The sequence below is a fragment of the Cavia porcellus genome, unplaced genomic scaffold (genome assembly GCF_034190915.1).
Source record: "Cavia porcellus strain 051 isolate PalLab524CR breed Dunkin Hartley unplaced genomic scaffold, mCavPor4.1 scaffold_25, whole genome shotgun sequence".
In the NCBI taxonomy this organism is placed as follows: Eukaryota; Metazoa; Chordata; class Mammalia; order Rodentia; family Caviidae; genus Cavia; species Cavia porcellus.
This window is the reverse complement of record NW_026947508.1, coordinates 3357854-3385683: the sequence shown is the minus strand read 5'-3', so window position 1 is coordinate 3385683 and position 27830 is coordinate 3357854. Positions and strand designations below refer to the sequence as shown.

General features: G+C 57.9%; 1 protein-coding gene and 1 long non-coding RNA gene across 6 annotated transcripts in view; one reads left to right on the top strand and one right to left on the bottom strand.

The window, feature by feature from the left end:
- Acot7 (acyl-CoA thioesterase 7) overlaps positions 1-27830 on the top strand; it is a 72260-nt gene that overhangs the window by 14978 nt on the left and 29452 nt on the right. For 4 of the 5 annotated variants that reach the window (XM_003471459.5, XM_063235398.1, XM_063235400.1 and 1 more), the window contains exons 2-5: positions 6239-6356; positions 14710-14866; positions 18467-18558; positions 23983-24097. In XM_003471459.5, coding sequence (XP_003471507.3) covers positions 6239-6356; positions 14710-14866; positions 18467-18558; positions 23983-24097 — 482 coding nt within the window. Of the gene's footprint in view, positions 1-1264; positions 1354-6238; positions 6357-14709; positions 14867-18466; positions 18559-23982; positions 24098-27830 lie in introns of those variants that run through there. The other variant, XM_063235399.1, reaches the window with a different exon arrangement.
- Positions 13145-16957, bottom strand: LOC134472884 (uncharacterized). The gene is made up of 2 exons (XR_010042886.1): positions 16668-16957; positions 13145-16567 (listed from the first exon to the last, which is right to left on the bottom strand). It is a non-coding gene; the product is annotated as an uncharacterized LOC134472884 (long non-coding RNA).

Below are 27830 nucleotides of genomic sequence, written 5' to 3'. Positions count from 1 at the left end.
TGGCGGAGCTGGTCTCTTCGTGTCCCTGGGAAGGGAGTCCTGCAGGCCTGTCTCGGGGGAAAGGTCAAGCAGTGAGTTGGGGTGAGGGGGTGGCGGAGGTGTTGGGGAGACCTGGCCTGTTTACAGGGTGCCAGAGCTATGGCCTCCAGGTCTCCAGCTTCTGTGTGCTCTAGTTGTGGTGCCCTGTCTGCAGAGGCCCAGGTGGTCCGAGGGGAGCTAGGTGGCTGCCGCCTGCCCTGCCTGCCAGGCATGCTGATGTGGGGTGCCTGCCCTGCCTGGCCACCCGTCTCGGGGGAGCAGTGGGAGGGATGGGGGCTTCTGCCCTCCTTCCTCTGTCGCCTTTCACTCTGGTCCTCAGGGCGCCTTAGCCTGTCGCCAGTGTGGAGTCAGGGAATGCAGGCCTGGCCACGGCACGGGCGTCCAGGAGGCCTTTGCCTAGGACGGGGAGCACGGCAGGCAGCTGTGTGGTGTGGGAGGTCTGGTCCCCACTCCCCTCCAGGGCCATCTCAGGTGTGGCTGGAGACCCTTTGGAAGTCCCTCGCCCGGCACCCCAGCAGGCAGCGCCTCTGAGCAGGCAGTGCCCAGGCAGCCTGCTGTGCTGTGCTGGGACAACAGCCTCCTGGCCTGGCCAGCATTTGTTAGTCTAGAATTTTCCTCCTCCCTCTTTGCAAACAGGTGAGAGGTTTTCAGGCAACAGCACCTGTGCTTTTAGTAATGGTTTACCTAGGCTTCTTGCAGAAGTCCTCGGGGGAGAAGCAGCGGGGCAGCCGCTCTCTGAGGCCTTGGCCAGTGTGGCCCTGGTGTCCCGGTCTGTCTGTCTGGTGTCCAGGGCCGCTCTGGATGTGCAAGGAGGGAGAGGCAGGGCAGGTTCAGAGTCGGGAGCCTCGGTGGCAGCGGAGCCCCTGCGGGGTGGAGGGGTGGGCCGGCCGAGCTTGAGACCGCCTGGGTGTCCAGGCACATGGCCCTGGGGACCAGCTTGTGTTCAGCAGAGTGCAGCTTTGACCTGGCAGTGCCTGTGTCAGGAACTCCGAGGCCCCTCAGCCTGGGAGGGCGAGGTGGTGCACCCTGCCCTGTTGGGGACAGCAGAGCCAGCAGACCTCACGGAGGCCACTGTGACGTGTCCACCTCTGCCTTCCTGCCCTCCTGGCGCACTAGTCAGAAGGGCTCATGGAGTGACCTCAGTCATACTGCTTTATAAACAAGGTTGCTGTGACGACTGGCCCTGAGGGGACGTCACTCTTCCTGTTTAGAAGGATGGCCCAGGAGGCGCTCTCCCACCATGCCCGGACTGGTCTGTGGGGAGCTGGCCCTGTTGTGTCCAGAGCTGACTTCCGGCCAGTGTGGCGGAGAGAGGTGGGTGGTGGCGTGACTCTGGCCGCTGCTGTCTTCTCCTCTTGCTTTGGCCCTGAGCCCAGGCGGTCCCAGCTGCTGTGCTGCCCAGCTGAGTGGTTAGAGCTGTCAGCTCCGTCACGGGGTCACTGCAGGCAGATCTCATGTCTGGGGGACGCCTGCCTGGTAGGGTGGCAGGCTTAGTGACCTGGTGGGTTTGGGCTGGGCTCAGAGCGCTCACTTGCCTCTGTCCCCAGGGGCGTGGCTGCCACATTTCGTCCCAGCCTTGTCCCCACACCTGCCTGGCCTCTGTCCTGTGGCTCCCCGGCTCTTCTGCCCCCAGCACTGGTCTTGGATTGTGGGTGCTGTGCCCCTAGGGAAGCGTGAGCCAGTGGGTGGGCCCTCATGGAGGCTGCACAGTGTCACCCGGCCCTGTAGGGCACTGCTCCCCGCAGAGAGCCGAGAGGAGCTGACCCCGTCCTGGCCCTTGAGGCCTGCCTAACACTTGCCTTGTGGCTTGAGGCCCCGAACGAGGTCCCACAGCTCTCAGCTCTGCACCCCCAGGAGTGGCAGCCTCTGTCCCTCAGACACTGTCCACCAAGGCCGCTGCCCCTTAGGTGGCCAGTGTGTTTACAAGGCTGCCACCTGTAGCTCTGTGAGAGGGGGCACAGTTTGTCCAAAAGCCTCTGTCCTGGCCCTGTCCCAACCCTCTCCTCTGCAATGTGGCTTTGGAGCTGTGTGCCGGTGGAGCCAGCATGGGCCTGTCCTATCCTGGCCTTTGTCTGTCCTGTAGACCTATGTGTGTGTGTGGTGCCCCCACCTTCTATCTCAGCTATTTCCGCATTCACTGGAGCACAGGAAGCCCCACCCTGGTTGCCATGGTTTCCACATAGCTGTAGTTTAAAATCTAACTATGACATTTTCCAGGCAGAGTTACAAGCGCTGGCCATACTCCCAGTGGGCCGTGGAAAGGGTGGACAGAGGTCAGCACCCTGCTGCTGCCCAGGTGCGTCCCAGGTGCTTGGCAGGAGCTCTGGGAGCTGTGCCATGGGCCCTGCCAGGGCCACTTGTGCCACACACTGCTTCCTCTCTATGGGGAGCAGAGGCATTGGGCGGGGCCATGTTCTGACAAAGGACACAAAGCATTGGCATAAAATGAACAGAATTTATGCTCTCACTGAGGCCTGGAATCCAGGGCTTAGCTCGGCCTGCCCCTTCGAGGGCAGACAGGAGGAGTCCTCCTGCTTCCCAGCTGCTAGGGCTTCTGGCCCTCCCTGGTGTCGCCTGGCTCGTGGCTGTATCTGCCCAGTCTCTGCCCCTGGGGTCACATGGCCATCATCGGAACTTCCTGTTCTCACGAAGTCCAGGCCCGTCTTCACAGAATCTGGTTCCAGTAAGAGCGCATTCATAGGCACCGGCAGTTAGGACTGAACTTACCCTTGGGGGACCTAGTTCAGCCTGGGTTGTGAGTGCTGTGGCGTTCTGGCCGGGGTCTGTGCTCTAGGGTGCCACATTCTTCCTCAGAGGCCCCCCCAGGGTTGCAGCTGCAGGTTCCCCTGGGATGCGTCCTGGGATACGTGCTGGCCGTCTGCGTGCGACCAGGCGGCCGCTGAAGAGCAAGCAGAAGATGTGGGTCTCAAGCTATGTGCCTCATTTAAAATCTGGCTCTCACAGAGGCCTGCCCTCCAGGGCAGCCGAGGCCTCCCGCTCTCCTTGTCCTCTTTTTCCAGTTTGCTTTTATTCACCCAGCATAACATCTCTGGAGCCCTCTGCCTTGCTGTAGGCCAAGCAGTGTTCCGCGTGTAGATTCTCTGCCCCTTGGTGGTGGGCACTGCTGAGCGGGCAGCCTCCACAACCCGGGCAGCATGGCATCGTGACTGGCTTTATGTGATGTACGCTGTGTGGCCTCCCGGAGGACATCTTCCTCTTACAGGTGGTGTGTCAGGGCCAGGCACAATCACCTGTGCCCCTGGGTCACGTCAGTTTCGCTGTCCTGTATGGTGATGGTCCCTTTTTTTTTTCTTTTTGGTACCAGGGATTGAACTTTCAACCTCACCCTTGTTGGGCAGGCCCTTACGCCGCTGAGCTAAATCCACAGCCCAGATGGTTCCTTTCTTCAGCTGTCACTGGGCAAGGGCAGCACGGAGCCCTGCAGGGCAGCAGGGACTAGGGAGGAAAGTTGCAGAGCCCCAAGGCTCTGGGGTCCCCTGATCCACAGATAAAGGCCCTGGAGCACCTGAGCCATGTTCCCAGGTCCCAGTTTAGGACCAGTCTCCTTTGGAGCAGCTAGGGGAGCAGTGAGTTTAGGACCCAGGCTGACAGCGGAAGGTGAGGGGTCACCCCAACACCTACCTGAGCATGTGATTTCTCCACCTGCTTGTCTCCCCTGGCGCCTCCTTCCAGGAAGGGATTAAACTCCAGCCCCAGCCCCAAGGTCTTGTGTGACAACTGGGGTCTCTGTCCTGCAGCCTGTCCCATCCTTGCTCCCGAGTGGCACTGGTCCTCCTCGCAGTGTCCCTTCTGCTTGGAGTGACAGTTTGTGCCGTCTCCCTGGCTCCCAGCTCACCCCGTAGGATCTGCCAAGATGACATTTCCTCTTGGAAGTTTCCTGGAGTCTGGGGGAGGCTGCTGTGCTGTTCCTGAGGGTTCTTGTCACCAGCCTGCTGCCACACAAGAGGGGATGGCGCTGAGGTGTCCCTGTGTGTGAGCCTCAGGCCCAGTCTGGCCGGTTGTTCAGGGTTGACTGGACAGATGTGGGCTGGGGTGGGAGCACCTGGGACAGGAGGGTGCCGCGTGAGGGAGTCAGCACCCGTTTCTGTGGCCGCCTGGTGAGCTGAGATGGCTGGGCAGCAGAGGCCACCCTGGGCTGACACAGGATGGGCACAGTAGGGAGAGGAAACTGGGTCAGGCTTGGCTCCAACTTCAGCCCTGGACCTGGTCAGTGCTGGGCTGCTGCCTGGCTGGCCTGCGAGGTGACAGACCTGTCACTCGGGTGCCACCCTTCCAGTACTGGGAGATTTCATGTTGAACTTGGGGCTACAGCTGCTCTTGACCACCTGGGAGTTTGACATCCTGGCTCCTCTTCCTGGCCACCCCTACCTTGTCACCTTTCTGCACCGCGTGCTCTGCCAGGGCTTCTCTTTTTCTTTGTGATTAGTAAAGAGGAAGAGGAAACGCTGCTTGCACACACAACATTATTAAAACCGGGGAAGCAAAGGCTCAGGTGGGGGCCCACACTCTCCTGGGTCCCTTCTTGCTCCCACACCTGCCTATCCAGAGATAGGGTGTGGGGAGGTGGGAAGGGTGCCTAGGAGCGCAGACTCTGACTGGCCGCTGAGCAGAAAGGAGCGTGAGCGGGGCTTTGGCTGTGTGGCTGGAGGGCAGCAGAGTCCTACTAAGGACTGAGTCCCCGTTCGGCTAAGCTGAGGCCGTGTTCCCGGGTGGCCAGTTGGCCTGGGGAATCAGGATGGTCCTCCATGGAGAGCCACAGGGGAGGGGTGAGCAGCCTGGGTTCCCTGAGCGGACTCCGTGGCTTCAGTTCCAAGCACCAGGGTCCCCGGGGGAGGCCACGGGACACTGGCAGTGTGTATTTCCGGGATCTGCCTGATACCAGGCCCAGAAGCCACCTGAGTGGGCCCTGGTTCCTGTGGCCACACTGTAGTCACTTGGCTGCATGATGCAAGGGCAGGCAAAAGCACCCGGGGTGACTTTGGGTGTGGGCACAGACACAGACAGCTGTGGGTCGCGTGAGGACGTCAGTGCCACTTGCTGTTGGAGGTGTCCCCTGGCTCTTTCTTGGAGCTTCTGACCAGATTGGCCCCGGGACTGCAGTAGGGCTCACAGGACCAGGAGCATTTGCAGGCTGCTGCTCCTCCCTTTCCTCTGGGTCGCTCACTTCCAGGCATGGAGGCACAGGCAAGGCGCAGCTGGGTGATCGCCACTGCACTGCACAGGCCAGGAACTAAGGAAGGAGTTTTAGCTGGTTGCCCTGGGAACCAGCCAGCAGGAGCTAAGCCAGGCCAGGCCTTGCTGAGAGCCCCACCTGCTGGGCCTCCTGGCCACTGAAGGAAAGGGGTTGCCAGGCTTGGGGATGCTGGTCTAGGATTCACATGGCCAGCGGTGGAGCAGGCAGGGCTGGACTCAAGCCAAATGCTCCCTACTGACCACCTGTGACCAGCCCACGAGGGTGGTGATCAGGAAAGGTGCCAGGCTCATGGGCTGCTGCGGGAGAGTGCCAGGCTGGTTGGGATGCCAGGGAGTTCAGGGAGCATTGCACACTGCTGGCATCCACAGTGGGACCAAGTCTCTTCCCTGAGGAGGTGCGATGGCACTGCTGCTCCTCCTGGCATCCCAGCCTGGGTCTGGGCTGCCTCCGACGCCTTAAGGGTTCTCCACGCTGTGGGCAGGTGAGAGCCAGCTGTCCCCTGGTGACTTGAAGCTGTGACTGTGTCCAGTTCTCAGAAGAGCTGTGGCCACCCAGTCCCCCAAGACACCCACCAGGGCACAGTGGCCCTGGGATCGGTATTGGCGCCAGCATCACAGTCTGTGTCTCATGTCTCACATTCTTGCTGGTGAGCCCGTCATGTGGGGGAGCCTGACGTGCGTTGTCAGGGATCTGTGGCTTTGCTGCAGGCCTTTGCAGGCTGGGGCAGGCAGGCTGCCAGGAGGAGGAAGTGTCCAGCCCCCTCTGTCCTACCCATGGGCCAAGGGCCTCAAAGCCCGTTGTGGCCTGTCAGGGCAGTGCTTGGTCCTGGCATGTGACCACCTCAGGAGGTCCCAGACATGGGGTGCTTTCCCTCCTCTGGGATCCATGGGTCCCTTCGGGGCCCTTCCCATCCCCAGGGTCGCTGGGCACGGGAGCTGCCCTCTCCCAGAGGCCTCATCTCGGTTCTCCTCCCACCCACCCTAGGATCATGCGGCCGGATGACGCTAATGTGGCGGGCAATGTCCACGGCGGGACCATCCTGAAGATGATCGAGGAGGCTGGGGCCATCATTAGCACCCGGCACTGCAACAGCCAGAACGGGGTGAGTGTTGGCCCCAGGAGGGCCCGAGTCTTGCCGTCCCTGCCCGACAGGCCTGGGCTTTTCCAGGCTCTGGCCTAAGGACCCCTGGCTGGGGCTTGGTGATGAGGGTAGGAGACCAAGCTACCTGCATCTTCTAGGGCCTGGGTCTCACCTCCTATCATCCCCGCCTCCACCCCGACTCTGGTGGCAGCCAGGGGCAAGTGCTGTGGCTCTGTTCCTGCTTCTTCCCGATCCCAAAGTCCAGCAGTGTCACACACCACAGGGGCAGCTCTTGGCCTAGCCGGGCCTGTGCAGTGCGAAGTGGCCCTGCAGCCTGTCACCCTCCAGCCCAGCAGGACTGGCTGCTTCCCCTGCAGACTGGGCAGCGTGCGAGCAACAGGACGAGGTCTTGCAGGGGCAGCTGCGTCACAGGGGCCGGTGCCATGGGGGCTTGGCCAGCGACCTGCTGTGCCACCCTGGGCCCACTGGGTCAGAGGCTGGGGTCTTGGGGAGGCCCTGTTAACCGTGCCGGGCCCTGCGGCTTGGAGGCGGTGAGACGGCTGCACCTGCCCTGGTGTCAGCGTGGGTGCTGTCGTGGCTGTGGCCTGTGGCTGCATGGTGCTGTGCAGGTTTGTGGGAGCCTTGAGTGGCCAAAGTCTAGCGGCTCCAATTTTTTATTTTTATTTTTTAACAGAATGTGGGTCTCTGTGCCACCTATAGGTAATTTTTTTGTCTTTTATTTTTTTAAGGCACAGTCTTGCCATGCAGTTCAGGCTGGCCTTGGGCTCACTTTGTATCCCTGGTTGGTCTCAAACTTGCAGTGATCCTCCTGCCTCAGCCTTCCAAATGCTGGGATCATAGGTGTGCGCCACCACGCCTGGCTGGCAATTTTTGTAATGTCTTCAAGTTCTTAGCTGGTGTGGCAGTGCGTGCCTGTAGGCCCTCCGGGAGGCCACAGGAGGAAAACTGCAAGCTCACGCCGGGTGTGGGGGACTGAGCCCGTAGTAGAGCTGAGTCACGGGCTGTCTCTAAGCTGTTTTCCCAGAAGTCTGTAGATGTAGCTCAGTGGGAAAACTGGGTTCAGCTCCTAGGACAGTTGCACCTCAAGTCCATGAACTTAATTCTTTTCACGATTCTGGTTGCAGAATTCATTCTATGATGTGTAAAAAATTATTTTCATGAATTGAGGTACCACAGTACCGCAAAAACAACCACACACACACACACACACACACCCCAAAACCCACCTGTTCCACTATTATAATAATGACTACTTTGGTGTCATATGATGGTTTCGGTTTTGGTGTGGGATGCTGGGTTTTGGTTTGCTGTTTTGGGGTTTTTTTGGCAGTGCTGGGAATGGAGCTCTGGTCCTATGCATGCTGGGTAACTGCTGTACCCCGAGCTATACCCCCAGCCCTGAGCAGTGTTTTTGATGTTACCATGGTAATGATTTTGGGGGCCTGTGAACTGTGCCCATTTAAGTCAGTGAACTTCCCCTGTAAGTGGGGTACGCACTGACTGCTTCTGGCCATACCCCATCTTCTACCCCCTCCCTCTGTTCCCTGAGAGACCAGTATTAAAATCATATACTAGGGGCTGGGGATTTAGCTCAGTGGCCTAGGAGCCTGCCTGGCAAGTGCAAGGTCGTGAGTTCAATTCCCTGTACCAAAAAAAAATCAAGATACTTAATAACTCTGTAATGTCCTCTAAGTGTCCGGTTGAAAGGAGGAGGCCCAGGTCCTTCCCTTGAAGTCAGAAGCTGGAAATAATTAAGCTTAGGGAGGAAGACAGGTGTGAAGCTGAGACAAGCCACGTTAGGAGTCAGAGAAAGAGTCCTGTGAACCCCGGAACCCTGGAGTGTTGCTTCAGGGAACACACGAGTGACAGAAAGCCAAATAGCCTCTTGCTGATTTGGAAAGTGTTTACTTTCTTTTCTTCTATATTTATATTTTGGGGAAAAGGTCTTACTATATAATCCAGTCTGGCCTTAAACTCACTGCGATCCTCCTGCCTCAGCCCCCTGAGTGCTGGTGATACAGGGAATAACACTCCCAACCTACTATATCCGGTATGAGTTCGTGTAAAGTTAACTTGGGGACAAATGGGGAAGCGAGTCACGTAGAAAGTGGGCATGCTTAAGGCACAGTGACTGTTTCTTAGGGGCTCTGGATGGTGACTCCAGGCTTCCTCAGGGTGCTGGGGAACTATTTAGAATTTGCGTTCTTTTTTTTTTGTCTTTTTCATTTTTATCGGTATCGGGGATCGAACTCACGACTGCCTGCTTGCAAGGCAGGCGCTTATGCCGCTGAGCTAAATTCCCCAGCCCCAGAATATACATTCTTAGGATGTAGGTGCATTTGTTTGATCTTTTCTCTTGAGACCCAGCCCACAGCAGGAGGTATCTGTCTCCTGGACAGTTGCAAGGTATCTGGGCTTCTGCACTGGCTCCTTTGAGGGCCCAGCCCTGTCTCACTGCCTACAGTACTTCTAACTAACTTAGCTGCCTGTGACACTAGCGTTAGAGGTGTGGTCACCACACTCAACTCACTGTGACTTCTGTTAGAGGCTCATGTAGCTGATGACCTTTGGTGGAAGTCCCTGCTCATAGACCTTTCTGGAAATCCTGGGTCCTGCAGGATTATGCCAACCCTGCTCTGCATGGGCTCTGCTAGTGGATGGCACATGTACTGACAGCGTGGGGTGCTGTGTGAGGTCTACAGTTAAAAACTGCAACTCAGAGAAAAAGACCGCTTACAAAGTCTGAGCGTGGTGGCATATGTCTGTAGTCCAGTCTCCTCAAGCGGCTGAGGCAGGAGGATCCCTGGAGTTTATAATTTTGACAACATAGTAAGTTCCTGTCTCAAAAACATGTGTTTCTTTTCTTTCCAAACGGCTGCTGTTGTGGTTCAGGTATAAAATGGCCTCTAAAGCCACATGTGTTTGCAGGGTGGTTGAACTTTGGGGTGCTGTAGGCTCCTTGCTGTTGGGAGATAGGGTCAGGTGGGCAGGCAGGTCACTGGGGCGTGGCCTGGAAAGGTCCAGCTCCTCCCTTCTCTCTCAGCCTCTGCTGCCCCTCTGCAGACTGGGAGCCAGGGACTGGAGAGGATCCACCATGGTAGGATCCATAAGAACGTCCCTGACTTGTGGAGGTCTGGCGACAGCAGTTGGGAAAAGTTGACCAACACGGACATGGCGAAAACAGCAGGAGAACGAGAGTGAGGAGAGACCCTTGAAGAGTTCTCCTTGGAACAAGTGAGGCAGGTGGACCCCGCTCCTGGGAAGGTGCCGCACTGTTGGACCACAGTGGAGGGTTGGGGTGTCACAGGGTTGGCAAAGCAGCTTCGGCAGGCACCGAGGAGGATGCTTCCAGCTTCAGAGGCGTTCACTTGCTGTGGGCGAGATGCCTCCAGGCTGCTTTGTACTTCAGAGAAATTTGTTCCTGAAGAAGGAGTCAGGCTGAGATTTCCTTGGTGTCTGACATTAAGGAATCACTGTACGCTGGGCATTGCGGCACACGTCTGTGATCCTGGCACTCTGGAGGTTGAGGCAGGAGGCTTACTGAAAGTTCACGATCAGCCTGGAGCTACATAGTGAGATTGAGACCAGCCTGCCCTACATAGCCAGAGAAAGAAGAAGGAAAAGAAGTTGCCACCAGCCTGCCAGCCTTCGGGAGCTGCCCCACCAGACCGTCCATGGCGAAAAGACTGTGTGGCTCGCTGAAGGCTCCGATGATCCCTAGCAGATTTTAGCAGTAGTTTTTTCTTTTAATAAAGCACTTGTAATTAGTTTTAGACATTTATTTTTAGACACCATGCTGTTGCGCACGTAGTAGGCTGTGACACATGGCGCATGTAACTGGTGTGTGCTCTGGGAGCCAGGCAGCGCGGGGCTTTATTGCCATGCTCGCTTCATTTCAGTGGCCTGGGGCTGGATGCGGGGAGCTTCTGAACAGCCTAAGGACTGTCCTAGAGGCTGGTGAGCCCAGCAGCCTGGTCCCATAGCTCCCTTCTTACTGGGTGGCATCTTGTCACCCAGTCCTTGCAGGCTGGAGGTGACAGGATATCCCCTGGGGACTTTGTAAGAATGATGGCCTCATCCATGGGGTCTGCACTTCACGATTAAATCACCTCCCAGAGGCCTTATTTCCTCATTTCATACGTTGGGGGTTAGGGTGTCATCACAGGAGTTTGGGGGACCCAAGCATTCAGCGCATGGCATATGTGCCAGTGCCAGTTGTCCCCCCGGAGTAGAAGGCTGTGCATGGAAACTGAGCCACACCGGACACTGGGTGGTGGGCAGGGCTGGTCACTGGGACCTCTGAGTGCGTGCAGTGGAGGGGTCTGGGTGCCTGCCTGCCTGGCTGTGGTTGTTGGGGTTTGGACTCTCTTGTAACCTGGCGCATCGGAGAGCGCCCTCTGGTGGCTGTGGGGAGGACAGGCCTAAACCCATAGGTTGGAAGTCTGGTAGGTGCTTTGGGAGATGGACGGTGCCTGTCCCAAGTAGGCCTGGCCAGAAAGGATGTTACACTGTATTGTGTAATTCTCAAGACACCGAGAGGTGTTGTGCACTGCTGTTCCCACTGTCCTACCACACAGAGGGGAAACTGAGCCATGGGAGGGGCGAGGCCCCCTAAAGATGCAGGTGGGAGGCCTGGGCCAGAAGACTCCTGCTCAGGCCCCACTGCTCTCCCCCACCCCGTTCTGACTGGCTGGAGGGGCATCTGACTGGCAACTAGAGGTCCCAGCTCAAAAGGGTCTGTGTGCAGCTTGGGGTGACTAGATGCTGACTCCCAAGGTACTTCGCTGGTGCCCTGGTGACACATTCATTAATCCTTTATTGTCTGCACTTACACAGAGAGGTTGTGTCACTCCCCCTGGACACAGAGCCAGCAGGCAGCGGAGCTGGAATTTGAACCCAGCCTCCAGGGATGCTTTTCTGGGCTGTTTTCAAATTTGCTGGCCTGATCCTAGGTCCTGCCTCTATCAGGAGCTCATTCTGGTCACCTAGGAAACATGGCAAAGGGTGTTTCTGGGGCAGATGCTGATCAGAACCCTCACGACTCCTTCCTGAGGTGGAAGGAGCTCAGTATCCTGCACCCGGAAGCTGAGAGTTACAGGGCACTTGGGGGCAGTAGATGGCTATATCTCTGAGGCTCCGACCTGGTATGGAATTTCTGGGTCACACTGGCCTTTAAGGAACAGCCTGGGCCAGCTCAGCACCCTGCTAGGTCTTGGGAAACAGCCACTCAGTCCCTGTGGAGCCACCCAGGCCTGAGCTGTGCCACCAATCTAGCGCAGTCCCAGCAGCCCTGCTGTGGCGCAGGCCTCCTCATACCAAGCTGGGAAGCTTGTCTTCTGGCGTCTGTGGTCAGGACACCAGGCTGGGGTGGGTGAGACCGCAGGGCCCCACTCTTCTGTGTTTTCAGCCGGGAAGAATCTGGCTTCAGGCTCCTAAGTGTCCTTCACACCAGGCCTCTGACAGCTCCAGGTGTCCCCGTGCTGGGGAGGCACAGAGGGGGAGGCTCTCAGGACAGAGAGTGCTAGAGGGACTGGGAATTCCTCCCAGTGCTGATGGGGACCAGGGAGAGCCTGGTCCTGAGCCCTGTGTCCTCCCACCCTCCCCAGGGACCCTGGGTCTACCCAAGACGTGTCCCTGCCACCTGTCCCTGGCCACCCTCTGTCCATCCCTCAGGGTCTGCCTGCCCGATCCCGGCTGCTTCCACCTCTGGCACATCATTGCTCAGTGACCTCATCTGACCCTGCCCCACCCCCGATGTCCTCACCTAGGTCCTCTGCGCCCTAACTCCAGGCGGGGAGGCCCGGCCCTCGTCGTCACCCCTGTCTGGTCCCCAGTACTCAGTGATGGCTGCAGTGCCCCTGTATCAGGAGCAGGCTGCGAGGTGTAAGGCCACTGCCAGTGACACACGAGACGTGGATGTGTGCTGTGGTCTGCAGGTGCTGCTTTCCAGCGACGCGATGGCCCCGTGGAGCACTTTGTTTGCCAGCAGTGCCTGGAAGCCTCCGGGAGGTGACGCTCCAGGCCCGGAGCTGTGGCACCAGATTTGCCCTGCTCTGCACAGCCCTTGCCTTTGCAGCTTGCTGCCAGTGGGTGGTGCCATCACCACACCGCTGTGCTGTGCTGGGCTCCTGTGCTGTTCTTGTCTCCTGCTCCCTGAGCAGGGAGTTGGGAGGGGCACCTGCCAGGCAGGTTGGAGCTTAAGTGCCCGTTCTAGAAGTGCCCTGGGTGTGTGATTTCCTGCCTGGCTGAGACCGGCTGTCTGCATGATGATTGGGGCAGTGCAGTGGGAGAGACCCATGAGGAGATCCAGGTCCCCAGCCACGCTCCCGAGAAGCATGTTCTGGGTTTGGGACAGGCCCAGGGATGTACCATTGCCTGGGGATGGGGCTTTTGGGGTGGGGGTTGAGTTGTGCATAGGGTCCCAGGCGGTAGTGGGCAGCTGATGAGGAAGGTGTAGGGCACACACTAGAGCTCAAGCTGGCACCTGCTACCCCATGACCTGGGGCAGCTTGCCTCCTGCCTTGGCGCTTGTCAGAGGCTGTTGTGAGGATTTGCTGAGAAGGGTGCAGAGCAGGGCAGGCCTCACAGACCACCCCTGCCCACCTGCGCCATCCAGGGGCAGCCAGAAAGGACTCCATCCACGCCACCAGCATCTTGTGAGAGGTGATAGCTTCTGGCACACACTCATCACGTGCTGAACACTCCAGTGCAGGACCAAGGCCCACACTGTCACTACGCCTGTGTAATCTGACTGGCAAAGGTAAAAAATAAGTTGATTCTGCCAGGTATGGTGGCGCATGCCTGTAATCACAGCAGTCAGGGAGGCTGAGGCAAGAGAATCATAAGTTCAAGACTAGCCTGGACAACTTTGGGACTACGTGAGAGCCTGCCTCAAATTAAAAAGGGCTGGGTGTGTAGCAGGGTTCAGTCCCAGTCCTGCAGGATGACTTGTGGTCCAGAAGGGGCGCGGTTGCTGTTGAGAAGGACTTTGGGAACATGGATCGTGATAGTCATCCCTTGGACCTAGGGGTTGTCCCAAGCCCAGAGGTTGTTTTTGAAAAGAAATAGTGGAGGTTGACCAGATCTTTAATAAGAGGGCTCAGTTCTCTTCATTCATTAAAAGTAACTTGGCGGAGTGGTATCAGGGAAGGTCAGAGGAGGTCCTTCCGGTGCTGTCGTGGATGGTTGGTGTCCCTCCAGGATTCCCGTGTGAAATCCTGCCGCTCAGGATGACCTTCTGCAAGGCAGAGCTGTGGAGATGATCAGGGCAGGAGGGTGGAGCTCATGAAGGGGGGCAGTGCCTTGTGATGCAAGACTCCAGAGTCCCCCGGTTCCCCTGTAGGGGTAAAGGGAGAGAGTGGCTGGGCGGGGTGGGCTGGCTGTTTGCTGCACCTGGGAGCTACAGCGAGAGAGCTGAGGACATGTGTTAGCAGACACATGGCAATGGGTGGCTGGGGGACCAGGTGACTGCGACCACACCTGTTGCTGCCCTGTCGAAAGATAAAACCTAACGGATAAACGAATGATGGAAAATAGCACAGTCCCAGTAGGCGGGTTATTTTTCCCACATTGTGTGAGAAAGATCAGGATGTAGAAGTGCGTATTTAAGTTCAGCCCAGTGATATAACCTCAAAGTTCACTGCTAGGGAGCCTGAGTTCCATCCCCAGCACCACCCACACCAGCTGTGAACAAGGACCCAGGCAAGCCAGCAGATCAGCCATCAACACCGCATCCCCGGGACAGGCCTGCGAAGCTCTCAGCACAGCGCTGCTTCTCCCCTGCTCGGTCTCCTGCCCCTGCCCCTGCCCCTCCTTGTGTCTCTTCTGCTGTTAGGAGGCTGTGCGGACCTCAGCTCCAGCGCTGCTCCAGTGTAGCCATGGCTCTGGTCCTGTGCTTTGACACCTGGGACCCTGTTGTCAGCAACCTGCCTCGCTTTCACAGTGGGTGTCTGAGTCACTTTTGTGTAGCTGAGACATGATACCCAGTACCCACGATCTCAAGCGGGGAGGTTTGTGTTCACTCTCGGCTTTCAAGCATAGGCAGCTAGCTCCCAGGTAGAAACAGGATGGCAGAGGGTCCTGGCAGAGGAGTGGGTGTTCCCACCATGGGCACCAGGAAGCAGGGAGAGAAGGGAGGAGCCAGGACAAGATCCCGCCCAGGCTGTGGGGTGCCCATGTCCAGCCAGGCCCCCCTCCTACCGCACTGAACTCATTCACTCTGGACACATGCGGCTTTTGGGGGGCAGTGTAGATGTCACCTTAGTCAAGGTGGGCATCCACATCAGAGGCGGCTGCCCTGGGAGGGGCCTATCTGTCAGGGCTCGCTGAGCTCACGGTGACTCTGGTCCTGCAGGAACGTTGCGTGGCCGCCCTGGCCCGGGTCGAGCGTACTGACTTCCTGTCGCCCATGTGCATCGGCGAGGTAGCTCACGTCAGCGCGGAGATCACCTACACCTCGAAGCACTCTGTAGAAGTCCAGGTCAACGTGCTGTCTGAAAACATCCTCACAGGTAACTTCTGGGTGCTCCTCACCAAGCCGCCTGCCTCAGCCTGGCCGAGTGACAGCTGCCACAGTCAGGGTGATTGCGGCCACCAGGGTGGCAGTGCCAGGGCTGCCAGCTGCCTGGGGCGCGGTGGTGGGGCCTGGGGCTACCCGCCCTCTGCCCCCTACTGTCCCTGTTCTGTCCTTTCTGTGGCATAGAAAGCGTGTCCTCAGTGGGGCCTGCTGCCTGCCCCTGGGAGGGCCGTGTGGTAGGCATGGGTGGAGGCCAGCCCAGGCAGGAGCTGGCATGTGAACGTCTGCCCGGGTTGTGCCTCTACCTTCGCCTCTGCTGCTGTAGCCATGGAAACCCCTGCCTCCCCTCGGCACCATGGCAGAGCAGGGCTCCTTCGCGCACATGCTGGTGCTGCATTTTATAACCCGGCTGGAGCCGGGGCAGGCAGCCCGAGTGGCCGCTCTGGCCAGCTGACTGCCACCTGCTGCCCTGTGCGGAGCCAAGGTTTGGCTATTCCCTTTTGTTCCCAACCCTGGTCCTCAGCAGTGGTGGCTCAGCAGGCTGAGGGCTTGGGGCTGCCTAAGAGGGGCTCTAGCCTTCTTCCCCCGCAGGGCCCAAGGCACTGTGTCCTCTGGGGACATTTTGATGACCTTGACAGGGCTGGCAGTCAGGGAGCAGGTGCCCATCCAGCCAAGTGAGCCTGGTTTCCACAGGTTGTGGCGTCTCCTGAACCTGAGGTGCTGCTGGTTGAGGGCTGTGGCTCCAGAAGGGTCAGCTGTGTCCACACGGCAGGGCAGGTGGCCCCCTTGCGCCCTGGGGTGGCCCGAGCCTGCCTCTCTGAGCCGCATGTCTGTGGCCTTCCTGCAGCCTCAGCCTTTTTGCCGTGGAGTCCTGAGTCCCAGAGTCGGAGGGTGGGGAACACTGTCCCCTGCCCCATTCCAAAGCTGCCCCATGGGCCTTAGTCCACAGGAGCCGGAAAGGCAGCGCCACCCACCCTTCCGGGTGCACAGAGGCTGCCTCAGGCTTCCCAGTGGGTCGGACCCTACTTGCCCACGGTGAAATCCAAGCCTTGACCTCTCCCTCCTCCTGATGGCCTCTGTGGCCCAGTGGCTTGTGCACTAGCGGATGAGTGGGACTGGGGGTGTCTTCAAGGTCCCCACGCCCTGAAGCTGCTGTGGTGGCTCCTGCGTATGATCCCAGCGCTCAGGGAGGCTGAGACAGGAAGATCAAAGTTCAAGCCCAGCTTGAGTAACTTAGACCTTGTCTTGAAACAAATTTTAAAAACATTTAGCTAGCTGAGCTGGAAGACCCTGGGTCCACTCCTGCCTCCCCCTCAAAGGCTCCCTCACTGTTGGGGGTTAGAGAGGACGCTGGGCATGGCCCATCCAGTGGGTGAGGAAATGGGGTACGGAGGAGCCAGGGTTCAGCTTCTCCTCCCTCCGTCCCAAGCTGAGCCCCCAGCAGGCCCCTCTGCAGAGCTAGCTGAGAGGCCTGGGCTCCTGCCTCTTACTGTACAGTCTCGGCTTCCAGCTTCTCCTGGGCCTGTCCACGTGTTTGTCTTCGTAGCCTCTGTCCTCACCTCCGGCATGTGGTGTCCCCGTGCTGTCCTGTAGACCTGCCTCTGCCCTTGCGCTTCTCCATCTCCCCGGGGCTCCCCGGGAGGGGGAGTGGTGAGGCCCCCAGCACGGCTCTGAGCACACGCAGCACCCCTGAGACCTGAGGAACACATGCTGGGATCAAGGAAACAGGGATGGGGCAGGCTGGTGACACAGTTGTTGTGGCAGGTCCTTTCTCCCCGCAGGAGGCAGCGGCCCACCTGCATGGCCCGAGCAGATCGGTCACCAGGTAGCCAAGCCGGCACGGGGCAGGCGCCCAGGCAGAGCCAACTCTGGGCGGCCTACTCCTCCTGCTCGGCGACCTGTCCCCACGTTAGGCTGCTAACAGGAGGTGATGCTGCCGTGGCTGTGAGCGTCGCCGGGGGCTGCGGAGCTGCACGGCGCTGTCAGTGCCGCAGGTCTGGCGCTGGTGCTGTGAAGCGAACGTGCGGATGGCATGTTTGGCATCGCCTGCTCTGTGTGTTCATTTAGGTCTGGCGGGCCACTTGGGTTTCCATGGAAACCTGCTCGGCAGCCTGGCTCGAGCTGAGTCCAACAGGAAATCTTTATTCCCAAAAGCAAGCTGTCAGATTCACTCTGAGTCAAAGCGTGATGGAAATATTTTCCCATCGTGTCTGCCTGCTGTCCCCAGGGGCAGTGCTGACCTGCAGCCCAGGGAGGGGCGGAGGCAGGGGTGGCTCTAGGCCTGTCTTGGGTGGACACCCCCACCTGACTTGCATCCTAGGCCAGTGTCCAGCGGGAGCCTCAGGGAACCTCAGGGACACGTGGGTCCCTGCTAGGAGGGCAGGTTAGAGACACCTGGTGGGCAGCCACCTCCTTGGGGCTCGGAGAAGGCGCCCCCTGCTCCCTGCCCCCACTGCTGTCTGTTGTTTCCTACAGGGCATGAGTCTGCTCTCCAACAGGACTCTTCTGTTGCCACCTTTATAGCTTTCCCTGCAAATCCCCTGAAATGACTGGGTCCTGGGAGGCCTGGGTCTGTATTCAGAATAGCACTGAGTTACTGTGTGACCCAGGCAGACCCTTTGACCTCCCTGGGCTTCGCAAGTGTCAGTGAGTATGGACCAGTCAACTGCAGACCCAGAGGTACCCTAAGGGATCCACAGGCCACAGCCCAGCTCGGCACTGGGAGGTGTTGGTTTGAGCTTCAAGTGGGCCAGCGGAGGCAGAGCCAACATGGTGACACTGCCCAAGTCCCAGGGTCAGGTGTAGGGGTGAGGAGGCTCTACCAGAGCCCTGACGAGCTGGCGCAGGCCTCTCGCTGTCCCCTCCTCTCCACGTGCCGTCCACCCTTCTGGGTGTCCCCATCTGCCAGGAGTTCCTGGCAGTGTTGGACAGGTGGATGGGATTCTCAGGAAATGTGTGGGTGCTGATTTCCCAGCGGGTAGGGCTCAGGCGGGGACCCCAGGCTCAGCAGAGAAGCAGTCTCCACCCTTGCCTGTCCTATCGGGAGGCTCTTGGAGGCTTCTGGTGTTTTCTTCCTCTCTCTTCCTCTTCCGCCCGGCTGCCCACACATCTGCTTGCCTACCCTCCCCCCTCCCTTTCTTCTTTCCTTTATTTTCTTTCTTTCTTTCTTTCTTTCTTTCTTTCTTTCTTTCTTTCTTTTTTTTTTTTTTTTTTGAGCTAGAGTCTCACTATGTAGCTTAGGCTGGCCTTGCATGCAATCCACCTGCTCCAGCCTCCCAATGCTAGGATTACAGGGGGGTGCCACCTGGGCCAACGTCTAGCACGTTACTCTAACCAGACTCCCTTCCTGTCGAAGCACCAAGTGTGACCCCATGTTCAGAAACTGGCCAATCCAGGACCATTTGGGCTTCCCACTGCATCTGGACAGAGTAGACCAGGGTGGGGCCTGCACAGCCTGTCTCGATGGCTCGTGGGTCTCCAGGTCTGCATGCACGGTGGTGGAGAGCCTGGGCAAGGAATGTGGAGAGGACCTCAGTGCTGGGGAGCAGAGCATGGCCCTCAGGCTGCTGCTACTCACGTGGTTTTCTTCTCTAAGGTGCCAAAAAGCTGACCAACAAGGCTACCCTGTGGTATGTGCCCCTGTCACTGAAGAATGTGGACAAGGTCCTCGAGGTGCCTCCTGTTGTGGTAAGGCTGCCCTGCGTGGGACCTGGGGGCAGGAGTGACAGGGAGGTCTGTTCAATGGGGGGGCATCCCTGGGAGTACCATGCGGCTGGGAGGGTCACCCAGTTCTTTCTCGAGGGAACACGGTAGGGAGGAGACATCTGTGCCACTGACCTCACTCTGGGAATGTGCACGTCAGCTCTCTAGAACTATGGGCGGGCGTCATTGCGCCCTGGAGGACCTGTGTGTCACACTCCTGACCAGAGAGGAGGCGAGTGACAGGACCGGCATGGGTAACGTGTCCATCAGAGCTAGCACAGTGACACTGTTCAGACCAGGCCCGGAGAGTAGCAGCTGTGACACCTTAGGTCTAGGTGGCCTCGCTGCCACTCCCGCTTGGCCCTGCTGGTGTCACCACCACCTCTGGGTTCTGCTGGAGACAGAGCTGTGGGCAGATGTGGCAGGCAGATCTGTGGATACCACTTGTGCCCAGGCAGGCACACACCTAGAAATGGGGTTCACCCATTCACTGAGAGCCCTGGGCCTCTCTCTCATGCTCCTGGGTCTGTAGACTCGAGGGCTGCTGTGCCATTGTGGGTCCTGTGCTTGCTGCCCCTTGGGCATGCTGAGGGCTGCTCCCTGCCATGCAGGTGCTATAGGGCAGCCGCCTGCCCTTGCAGGTCCCAGCCGCTTGGCACCATGGCCTGCGTTCCTTTCCTGGTGTGCTGTCTTCCTCTCGCTGGGGTGGAGAGGTGCAGAGAACTCACTCTGTGGGCAACAGGCTGGGCTGTGTCCTCGCCTGCCTTCTCCTCGGTGGGGCTTCATGAGGTCTCTTGGGACACTGCGGGCAGAATCGAGGCCATCCCATCCCCATGACTTCATCTTACTCCGTCTGCAGAAAGCCTGTGTCCAGGACCATCCCGTTCTGAGGTTCTGAGTAGACCTCAGTTTTGGAGGATGCTGTGCTGTGCAATCCAGGGGAATGCACCTTGGTCTATACCCTCCCTGGCTCCCTGCCCTGTCCCTCATCCTCTGCAGCCTTGGCCGGGATGGCGATGGTATCGGTTTTCAAGCAGCAGTGCGGGGCCAGGCCCAGGACACCCCCCCCCCAGAAGCTCAGGAAGTGCCTGCCCTACTCCTGCCGTCCTGAGCCCCGGCTCAGGTCAGCCACGAGGCGTGGGCACAGTCACTTCCTGACCTGCCATCCCACCCATATGCCGTGGAATGTCGTCCTGGGACACTCCCGGGAGCCTTCACTGCCCCTGTGCAGCTCGGGGCCTGGCAGCAGAGTTTGTGGGTTACTGGCAGTGTTGAGGGATGTGGATTTGGGCTCCCTTGGCTTCTGTCCCCTTGCTGTGGGGACAGGACCTCAGCCCGCCCTCGCCCTTCCGCCTGCTTGCCCAGGGGTGCGGCGGGAGCCCCCATGGCTTGCTCCCACCCCCTGTCTCTGCATGTGAGAGTGACTCCGTCTTGGCTCCAGTTGGGCACATGTTGGGATGGGCCACCACGCCGAGAGGGCGTGTGGGGGGTCTGCACTGTCCCCCCACTGCAGGGGCCTCAGCAACGGGAAGATAGGGCATCCACAGGTGGCCACTGCGTATTCAGGAAATGTGTAACACGCACGTCTACACACGCACATGGCACACGTGTACGTTTGGGTGTCTTGAGCACACTGGACCTTGGATGTGTGCATGGCCCTGGAGGAAGCCTGGCTTTGCCCACGCAGGGCCCCTACAGGCAGGACTTCCTCAGCAGGGTCCCTCAGGGTTAGGTGCTCAGTGCCACCCTGTTGCTCCCCAGGTTGTGTCCAGATTCGCAAGTGCTATGGTGGCGCTGAGGGGCGCTCTGCACCTGTGGCGGGGTTTCCCCAAGTACCTGTGGAGCTAGCATGAGCGTGCGGGGCAAACTCTGCTGGGGCGGCCCTGTTTTCTGGATCCCTCCCCTCTAGGGATTGAACTCAAGGTGTTCACACCCAGCCCCTTCTATTTCTTTTTCTTTCTTTCTTTTTTTTTTTTTTTTTTTGGTCTTTTTTCTTTTTTATCGGTACCAGGGATCAAACTCACGACCACACACTTGCAAGGCAGGCGCTTATGCCGCTGAGCTAAATCCCCAGCCCTGCCCCTTCTATTTCTTACAAAATCACTAAGTTATTACCCAGGCTGGGTTCTAACTTGAGATCCTCCTGCCTCAGCCTCCCTGAGTGTGGGGTTACAGGAGTGCACCACCATGCCTGCCAAACAAAATGGAGTAACTTTTTTTTCCTGTTCATGGGGCTGTAAGTGGCACCCAGGCCTCACATAGGTGAGGCAGTCCCTCGGGCCGCACTACAGCCCAGACGTGTCCTCAGATGCCGCAGTTCAGCCGTCAGTTTGACGGGGGCCTCTCTGCCCATGTTCATTCCTCTGTTCATTCCTTGATGTTACAAGAACATCAAGATGTAGTTTATCTGTGTAAAAGGATTAAATTCTCTGTAGCTTCAGGGGCTCCCTCCAGCTGTTTTCTCGTAACTCTTGGGTCCCTCCCTGGCCTCCTTTGCCAAAGGATTCTCCAGCCAGAGGGGTGAGGGGACCAGTAAGCCCGCAGGGGTGCTGAGCCCCGAGGTGGCACACTGAGAGATTCAGAATGGCACATAAAGGGGGGGGGACAGAAATGAGGTGCAGCGCGTAAGCCTGCCAGCCTCTCGAGGTGAATGCAGTTACTATGTATTGTGAATGCCTACTAAGGAGGAAAAGAACAGAAGATTATCTAGTGAAACCGCCTCGGGCCCCCAGAGGGAGCAGGATGGACAAGGAGAGGCCGGCCCGGCAGTGCCTGGAGAGGAGCGTCGGCTGCGGCAGGAGCCAGGAAAGCGAGAGTGGCCATCAAGCCCTGCCCCTGCACAACCAGCCGATTCCCGCCGCATGTAAATCATGTCCCTGGGGAGCAGAGAACTCACCCTCTTCTGCAGGGCAGCACCTTTCTTCCATGGCATCGCAGCGACAGGCCGTCCTCTGCGGAGAGCGAGCCCGCGGCCAGAGGAGGCCGGCAGGGAGTTAGGAGAGAGGAGGAAAACTGTGCAGTAAATAAAGGTCTAGGGGACAGAAGGAGGTCTCAGAGTAACAGTGCTCAGGTCCTGTCCGAGAGGGAGGCGACACCTGTAGGTGTGTCTGCCAGGAACGGGAAAAGCAAATTGACATCTGTGCACTCCGATGAAGAAAGAGGCCTTGCGTGTTTTCAGTCAGCTTGGCAGAAATAAATAGAAAAATTACCAATCGGAATTACTCTCTGGTCCTCATCCAAAGAATCGGTGAATTCTCAGAGCACTTGACCTTCAGGCCCGTTCTGACTGCAGTGAGCAGGGCTGTGGATTGATCTGTGCTGATCACCTGGCCCGTGCCCACTTTCAGAGCAAAAGGTGTGTGCTGGACTGTTGTGAGATTTCTTGTTTACCAAGGAGTCTCATCAGTGTTTCGTGATGGAATGTAAGTGGGGTGCTCACAAAACCAAACCAGACCAAAGCCTGGGGGCCGGGGTGCAGCTCAAAAGCATAGCGCCTGCCTGGCAAGGTGAGGTCCTGAGTTTGAATCCTGGTGCCCCCTCCTCCAGAACGTTGGATGGACAGATGTTACAGTTGGGAAGGGGTCAGAATGGGGCTGCAAGTATGCAGATGAGGAAAACAAAATACTTGCTAGTTTTCAGGTTCGGCACCACCAGAGATGCAGTATTTTAAATACTACAGAAAGGTGATGTTTGTATGTATATGGCAGATTTTTATACTAGCAGGTTGCATATGTACGGTTGACTTACCCTTAGTAAATTAGTGATTGATATTTTATTGAATAGGAATTAAGAACATAATCTGTAAATTTGGCCTCAACTGGTTCTTTCCCTTGGCCATTTCTTGTGTGTGAGTTACAACTTTAGATAAACTTTCTAAACAGCCTGGAAGCTTGGGGCCTACATGAAGAAAAACATTTAAGGATATCATACTTCTGATGTAGAAGCCGGGTTTTATTGAATATGATTTATTTATTGGTTACAAACACTTTTCTCCTCTCAGAATGGTGCCCGTTAACCTAAACTCAGAATGTATTTATTATGTGCTAATATGTCTTACCCATTTTTAAGCAGTACTGTTTTATCTGAGTGGATGTTCCTTTATACATCCTAGTAATTATTTAAGTTGTCATTTAACCTCACTGAAAGAACAAAAATAAAGCTTAATATTGAAACAACAAGAAGAATCACAAAAACAACTCAGAGAGGAGGCCTGAGACCATCACCCAAGGAAAACTGCTCAGGCCCGGGGGCCCGGGCCTAAGTGAGAAGGCCAAGAGGAAAAGGTGACAGGCAGGGCCTGGCCAGTAGTCAGTGTGGGGACCGGTCACGGGAAAGGCTAGCTCTGGTGGTCTGGAGAGAGGACACCTAGGGGACGGTGCCTAAGGACCCGAGACCAGCCGTGGCTGGCACGCAGCCCCAGAGGGCCCCAGGTGGAGGACGGGGTGCGTGCTGTGTCCCCCACATGGGCCAGGGGACAATGGGCACGGGGTGGTGGGCAAACTGCCTTTTCTTCCCTCCGAGAAACCCAGCATTGCCCGTTGTGTGCAGGGCTGGGAAGGCTCGGTTTGTGGGACCAATTTTACCTTCGCGTTTATCCTGAGCTCCCTGGTGAAGCCCCAGTGCCCGTGGGCAGAGCCGTGGGCCGACTGAGCTCTTTGGGCGAGGTCCGCGGGGGCTGCCCTGAGATCTGCAGGTTTCTCTCCCGCAGGAAGGGCGCAGGCTCCAGCCAGGTAGTGGCTGAGGACCGGCAGTGTGGCTTAAAACTGGGGAGCACGCTGAAAGGCTGGAAGTGGTGGTCAGGTACAGGCGATGTCACCTCCGTGCAGTGACAGAACAATAATGAAAAGGCAGCAGCCGAGCCCGCAGGCCGGGTGACAGGCCGGGAGGCAGTTCTAGCGGGGACTGTGGTGCCCCACAGCTTCCCGGAGGACAGTTCAGTATCTTAGCTCCTGGGGTCAGCCTGCAGCCGTCTCGCTGCCCCGACAGGGGGCTGCCTGGGAGAAGAAAAGCTCTCCACCCAAGACAGCCAGGAAGGGCTCGGGGGACCCTCAGGCCAGGAGCTCAACTTTCAGGCCACGCGCCTGTGACCTTCCTCATCCCGGCCAGCCTCTTCCCTGCACGGCCAGCTCTGAGCTTATCCCCTGCGTCCACTGACCCCACAGTCCAGCCACCTCTCACACGTGGGCTCCACACTGTAGATCACAGCTATGGCAGGTCCGAACCCACATCCAGCTCAGCTCATCTCGGAGGGGCCCCAGCGTAAGAGTTTTGCCTGCCCTGTGTTCTGATTATTTATTAAATACGTCACCATTGCAAAAGCATGGGTTACAAGCTGGTGACGCAGGGCCCCTGCCCCCGGGAGCCATGCCGTCCCCGCCACGGGCCTGACCCACGTCTGGTTTCCCACAGTATTCCCGGCAGGAGCAGGAGGAGGAGGGCCGGAAGCGGTATGAAGCCCAGAAGCTAGAGCGCATGGAGACCAAGTGGAGGAACGGGGACATTGTGCAGCCTGTCCTGAACCCAGGTAGGTGCCGGGGGCTGTGGAGGGTGATTGTCACCCAAGGCGCCTGCCCTCTGGGTTCCCCACTCTGGTCCAGCCAGGCTGGCCTCTCCCAGCACCCCAGGTGACAGCCAGAAGGCAACACAGCACCTCGCTTGGAGTGCTGGAAGGGCACCTCTGCTGGGTCAGTGGGGCTTGGACATGCCTAGAGCTAAATGAGGAGCCTCTTTTTGTAGTACCAGGAGAACCAGGGCCTTACCATGCTACGCAAGCGCTCTGTGGCTAAGCCCCCCAGCCCCTTTCGTTTGATTTTGACAGGGGGTGTCTTGCTAATTTGCCCAGGAGGCCTTGAACTTGGGATCCTCCTGTCTCAGCCTCCACAGTAGCTGAGATTATAGGCCTGCACCCTTGTGGCTGGTGGGCAGCAGCTTTCTCGGTGCTGATTCCTCGCTGGCTCTGTCACACAGACCCCGGTTTTGAGCACGATCTCAGAAGTCAGCTGTGTATCAAGAGCCCAGTCAGGTGCAGGGCCCCGTGCAGGTGTAGGTCTTTGCCTTCCTGCATCTTTCTGTGGGATATCATGGAAGGGCCACGCAAACCCTAGATGAGGAGGTCCTGGGATGTTTTCCCTGCAGATGCATTTGGGGCAGCGTCTGAGGGTGCGAGTGTCCCAGTGACAACCCCGTGAGGTTTTGGGGACAGTGACCACCTGCTGCTGGCTTTCTGGTGCAGTGCCACCCCTTTCCATTGCCCACTTGGCGATCACATGGAAATGCTCTGTGCCCCCCACACACTGGGTGGCCTGGACTCCATGAAATGCCTGTGCGTCCTGCTCTGGGTTCCGCATGGCTGAGTCCCCCAGAACCCCATGCCTCATCCCTGGATGTGTGCTGTTTTGAGGATCTGACTGGGCTTTTGCCCAGTCCTGGCTGCACCTGGGCAGAGCTGGCTTGAGGCTGCCTCCAGAGCCCTTGCCTTGCCGTGGCCACATTCTGAGCACTGCCCTGACCTCTGCACATCCCATAGCCTGGTTGGGGGGTGCAGGCCAGCAGGCAGACAGGGAGTCAGTGATGTGAGAAGGAGGTGCCAGCTTGGTGCCAGCTAAGGGCCTGGTGTCCCCACGTGTCCCTGGAGGGAGACTAGCAGGGCAGATGGTGTCCCAGTCCTTGGCCCTGCAAATGGACCTCACGTGGGGGCCCCTGCAGATGTGACAGGGTCATGGACTTGGAGCTGCGGGGCTCTTGAGGATTACCCCAGGCCCTGCATTGCACTTGCTGGCCGGGCTCTGGCTCTGGGAGACAGGAGATTGGGGCGGGGAGACCTGCAGTCTTGCCCTGCACTGGCCATCTGAGAAATGAAAATTACTCAGCATTTTTAACCTTCTTAGATTCTTTTCCTCGTGAGATTCTCTTCTGTTCGCTATCTTCCGTTCGATTTTAAATCTGATACATAGTTCTCAGAACCGTTTTCCTTCAGCGGTCTAATCAGGACTGGTGCTTGAAATGGCAAGTCTCCCTGACGGGTTTCTTTGTGCTTTCTTTGCGCTGCTCTGTGTCCTCCTGGGCTCGTGGAAGAGAGGCGAGGTCTGGGTCTCAGGCCATCCAGTCTGAGTCTCGAGAACGCATGTGTGTCTGACTCCACTTTCCTGGTGGCCCTGGCTCCTGGGTGCCCGCCCTCTAGATGTGTCTGCCTGGACACGGTCATGTCTGTGGGAAGAGCACTGGAAGTCTCTCAAGTAGACATTGCACCCCCCTCTGTCCCAACCCCGCCTGTGCTCAGGCCTAAACCAGCTCCCCTCACTGTTGCCTAGCAACCTCCTGGGCCACCTTGGCGTCCAGGTGACTTCCAGAGCTGCTTTCCTTTGCTGTCTCCCTCTGATGGGAGGACAGTTGTCCAGAGCACTCATTCAAGGCCAGGGGCGGGGCCCTCACTTCTCATACCTGCTTCACCCCAGCCTGGGGCTGCAGTGACACCCACCTTGGAGCCTGCCCCCAGGGACCTCTGAGGAGGGCCATGTCCTCTGGGGTTTGGTCCTGGGTCTAAGGCGCTTTCTCAGTGTCTCTGGCCACCGCCCGGCCTGTGATTCTGGTGTCATAGCCCATCTGAGGGCAGATGTTCAGGAAGGGATGAAGGAAGTAAGGTCTTGGGGTTGGACAGCTTGGGTTTGCATCCCAGCTCTGCTGCCTCTGAGCACTGAACTGCCCTGTGCCTCAGTTTCCTTGATGGAAACGGAGAGGAAGAGCCGCTGAGATCACACAGGTGTTAAAACTGCCGTGCCATGTGGGGTGAGCACAGAATAAATAGCTCCTGTCACAGTCCATTCAGCATTTGCTAGCAAGGGTGGTGGAGCTGGAGACTTGGGCTCCTTCAGTCTTTGGGTCGGTGGGGTCATGGACAGGGAGCTCACAGGCACAGAGGCTAAGCCGTGCCAACGCCATGTTTGACAAGTAGCCGTGGGATCCCCTGGGAAGGGCACGCTGCAGGGGTTGCAGGCGCCTGAGTTTTGGGGAGTCAGGTCTTCAGCAGTGTATGGCTCTTCTGCTCCTGGGCAGGGGATGGAGGCACCACCACACCTGCTAGAAGGAGCCTGGGACTGTACCAGTTTCATGCGGAGGAAGGCGGGGCACAGGTTTGGCCATCAGATGGTTGGCTCTGCCTGGTCCTGCGCTCTGGTCACCATGTCAGCGCAAACCTTGTGCCCCTGTCACCAGTGTGTCCACATGGTGGCTGTCACCCTTGGGAAGAGGATGAAGGCCAGCTGCCCAGGAATGCATGGGCCACCCTTTCTGAGTCCTGTGGGTCTCTGGCCGAAGTCTTCAGACCATGGCTTTTCAGTACAGGAGAATTCAGTTCCACGTGACAGTGACCACATCCAGTTCCCTAGGGATGAAACGCTGAAACACCGCTGGGCCTTTCTGCGCTTTCCTCACACCCAGCTGGAGGCCTCTGGGTGGGAGTGGTCTCTCAGGCCAGGGCATTGCTGGTGGTGTCCTTTCTAACTTTCTAAGGAAAGGTTTTCATTGGGCAGCGTCTCACTTTCACTACTCCCGTGGCCCTAATGACTATCACAGAGCTGGGTTGCCGTGGGTCATAGGTGTCCCCAGCAAAACCTGTCATGTGCTCCCTTCAGGTCACCTTAGTGCAGTGAGCCTCGGTCCTGCTTCCTGGTCCTCAGGAAGTGCTTACTCCCCAGGGCTGGGAGCCCAGAAAAATGAACACAGCCAACCTGCTGAGCTCTCTGGGAGCTGGTTATGTCCAAGCGAAGGAGACTTTTGTCACAAATTCCAAGAGCATTAAACTCTGGGTGGCATCACCAGTATTTTTAAATAGTGTAGTACAGTGCAAACGTCTCTGACCAGAGAGCTGTAGGTTTCTGTCTGTAATCTTCAGTTAAGTCAGGCTGGGCAGGGAGGGTTTTGGGGATCAACCTGAGTGTTGTCCAGGGGCTAGGTCCACACTGTGTCACTGAGCTGCACCCCAAGTTTGCAGAACAAAACGAAGCATTCTTTTGTCATTGTCCACATGTGTGGCTGTTAGGTAACAGAGCAGGTCCTAGACTGAGCTGAACCAGTCCTATTCTAGAACATTCTTTTCCTGTCCTTCACGGGGGAACCCTGAGTGTGCCAGGGATGGCCAGGTAGCCTTGGTGTCTGGGCCAATGGCTTCTCAGGTTCAAGCCAGAGGGAGACATCCAGGAGGTTAGAGCTGCTGTGGGCCACGATGTTGGCTGGTGACGGTGCTTTGGTGACACAGGGAC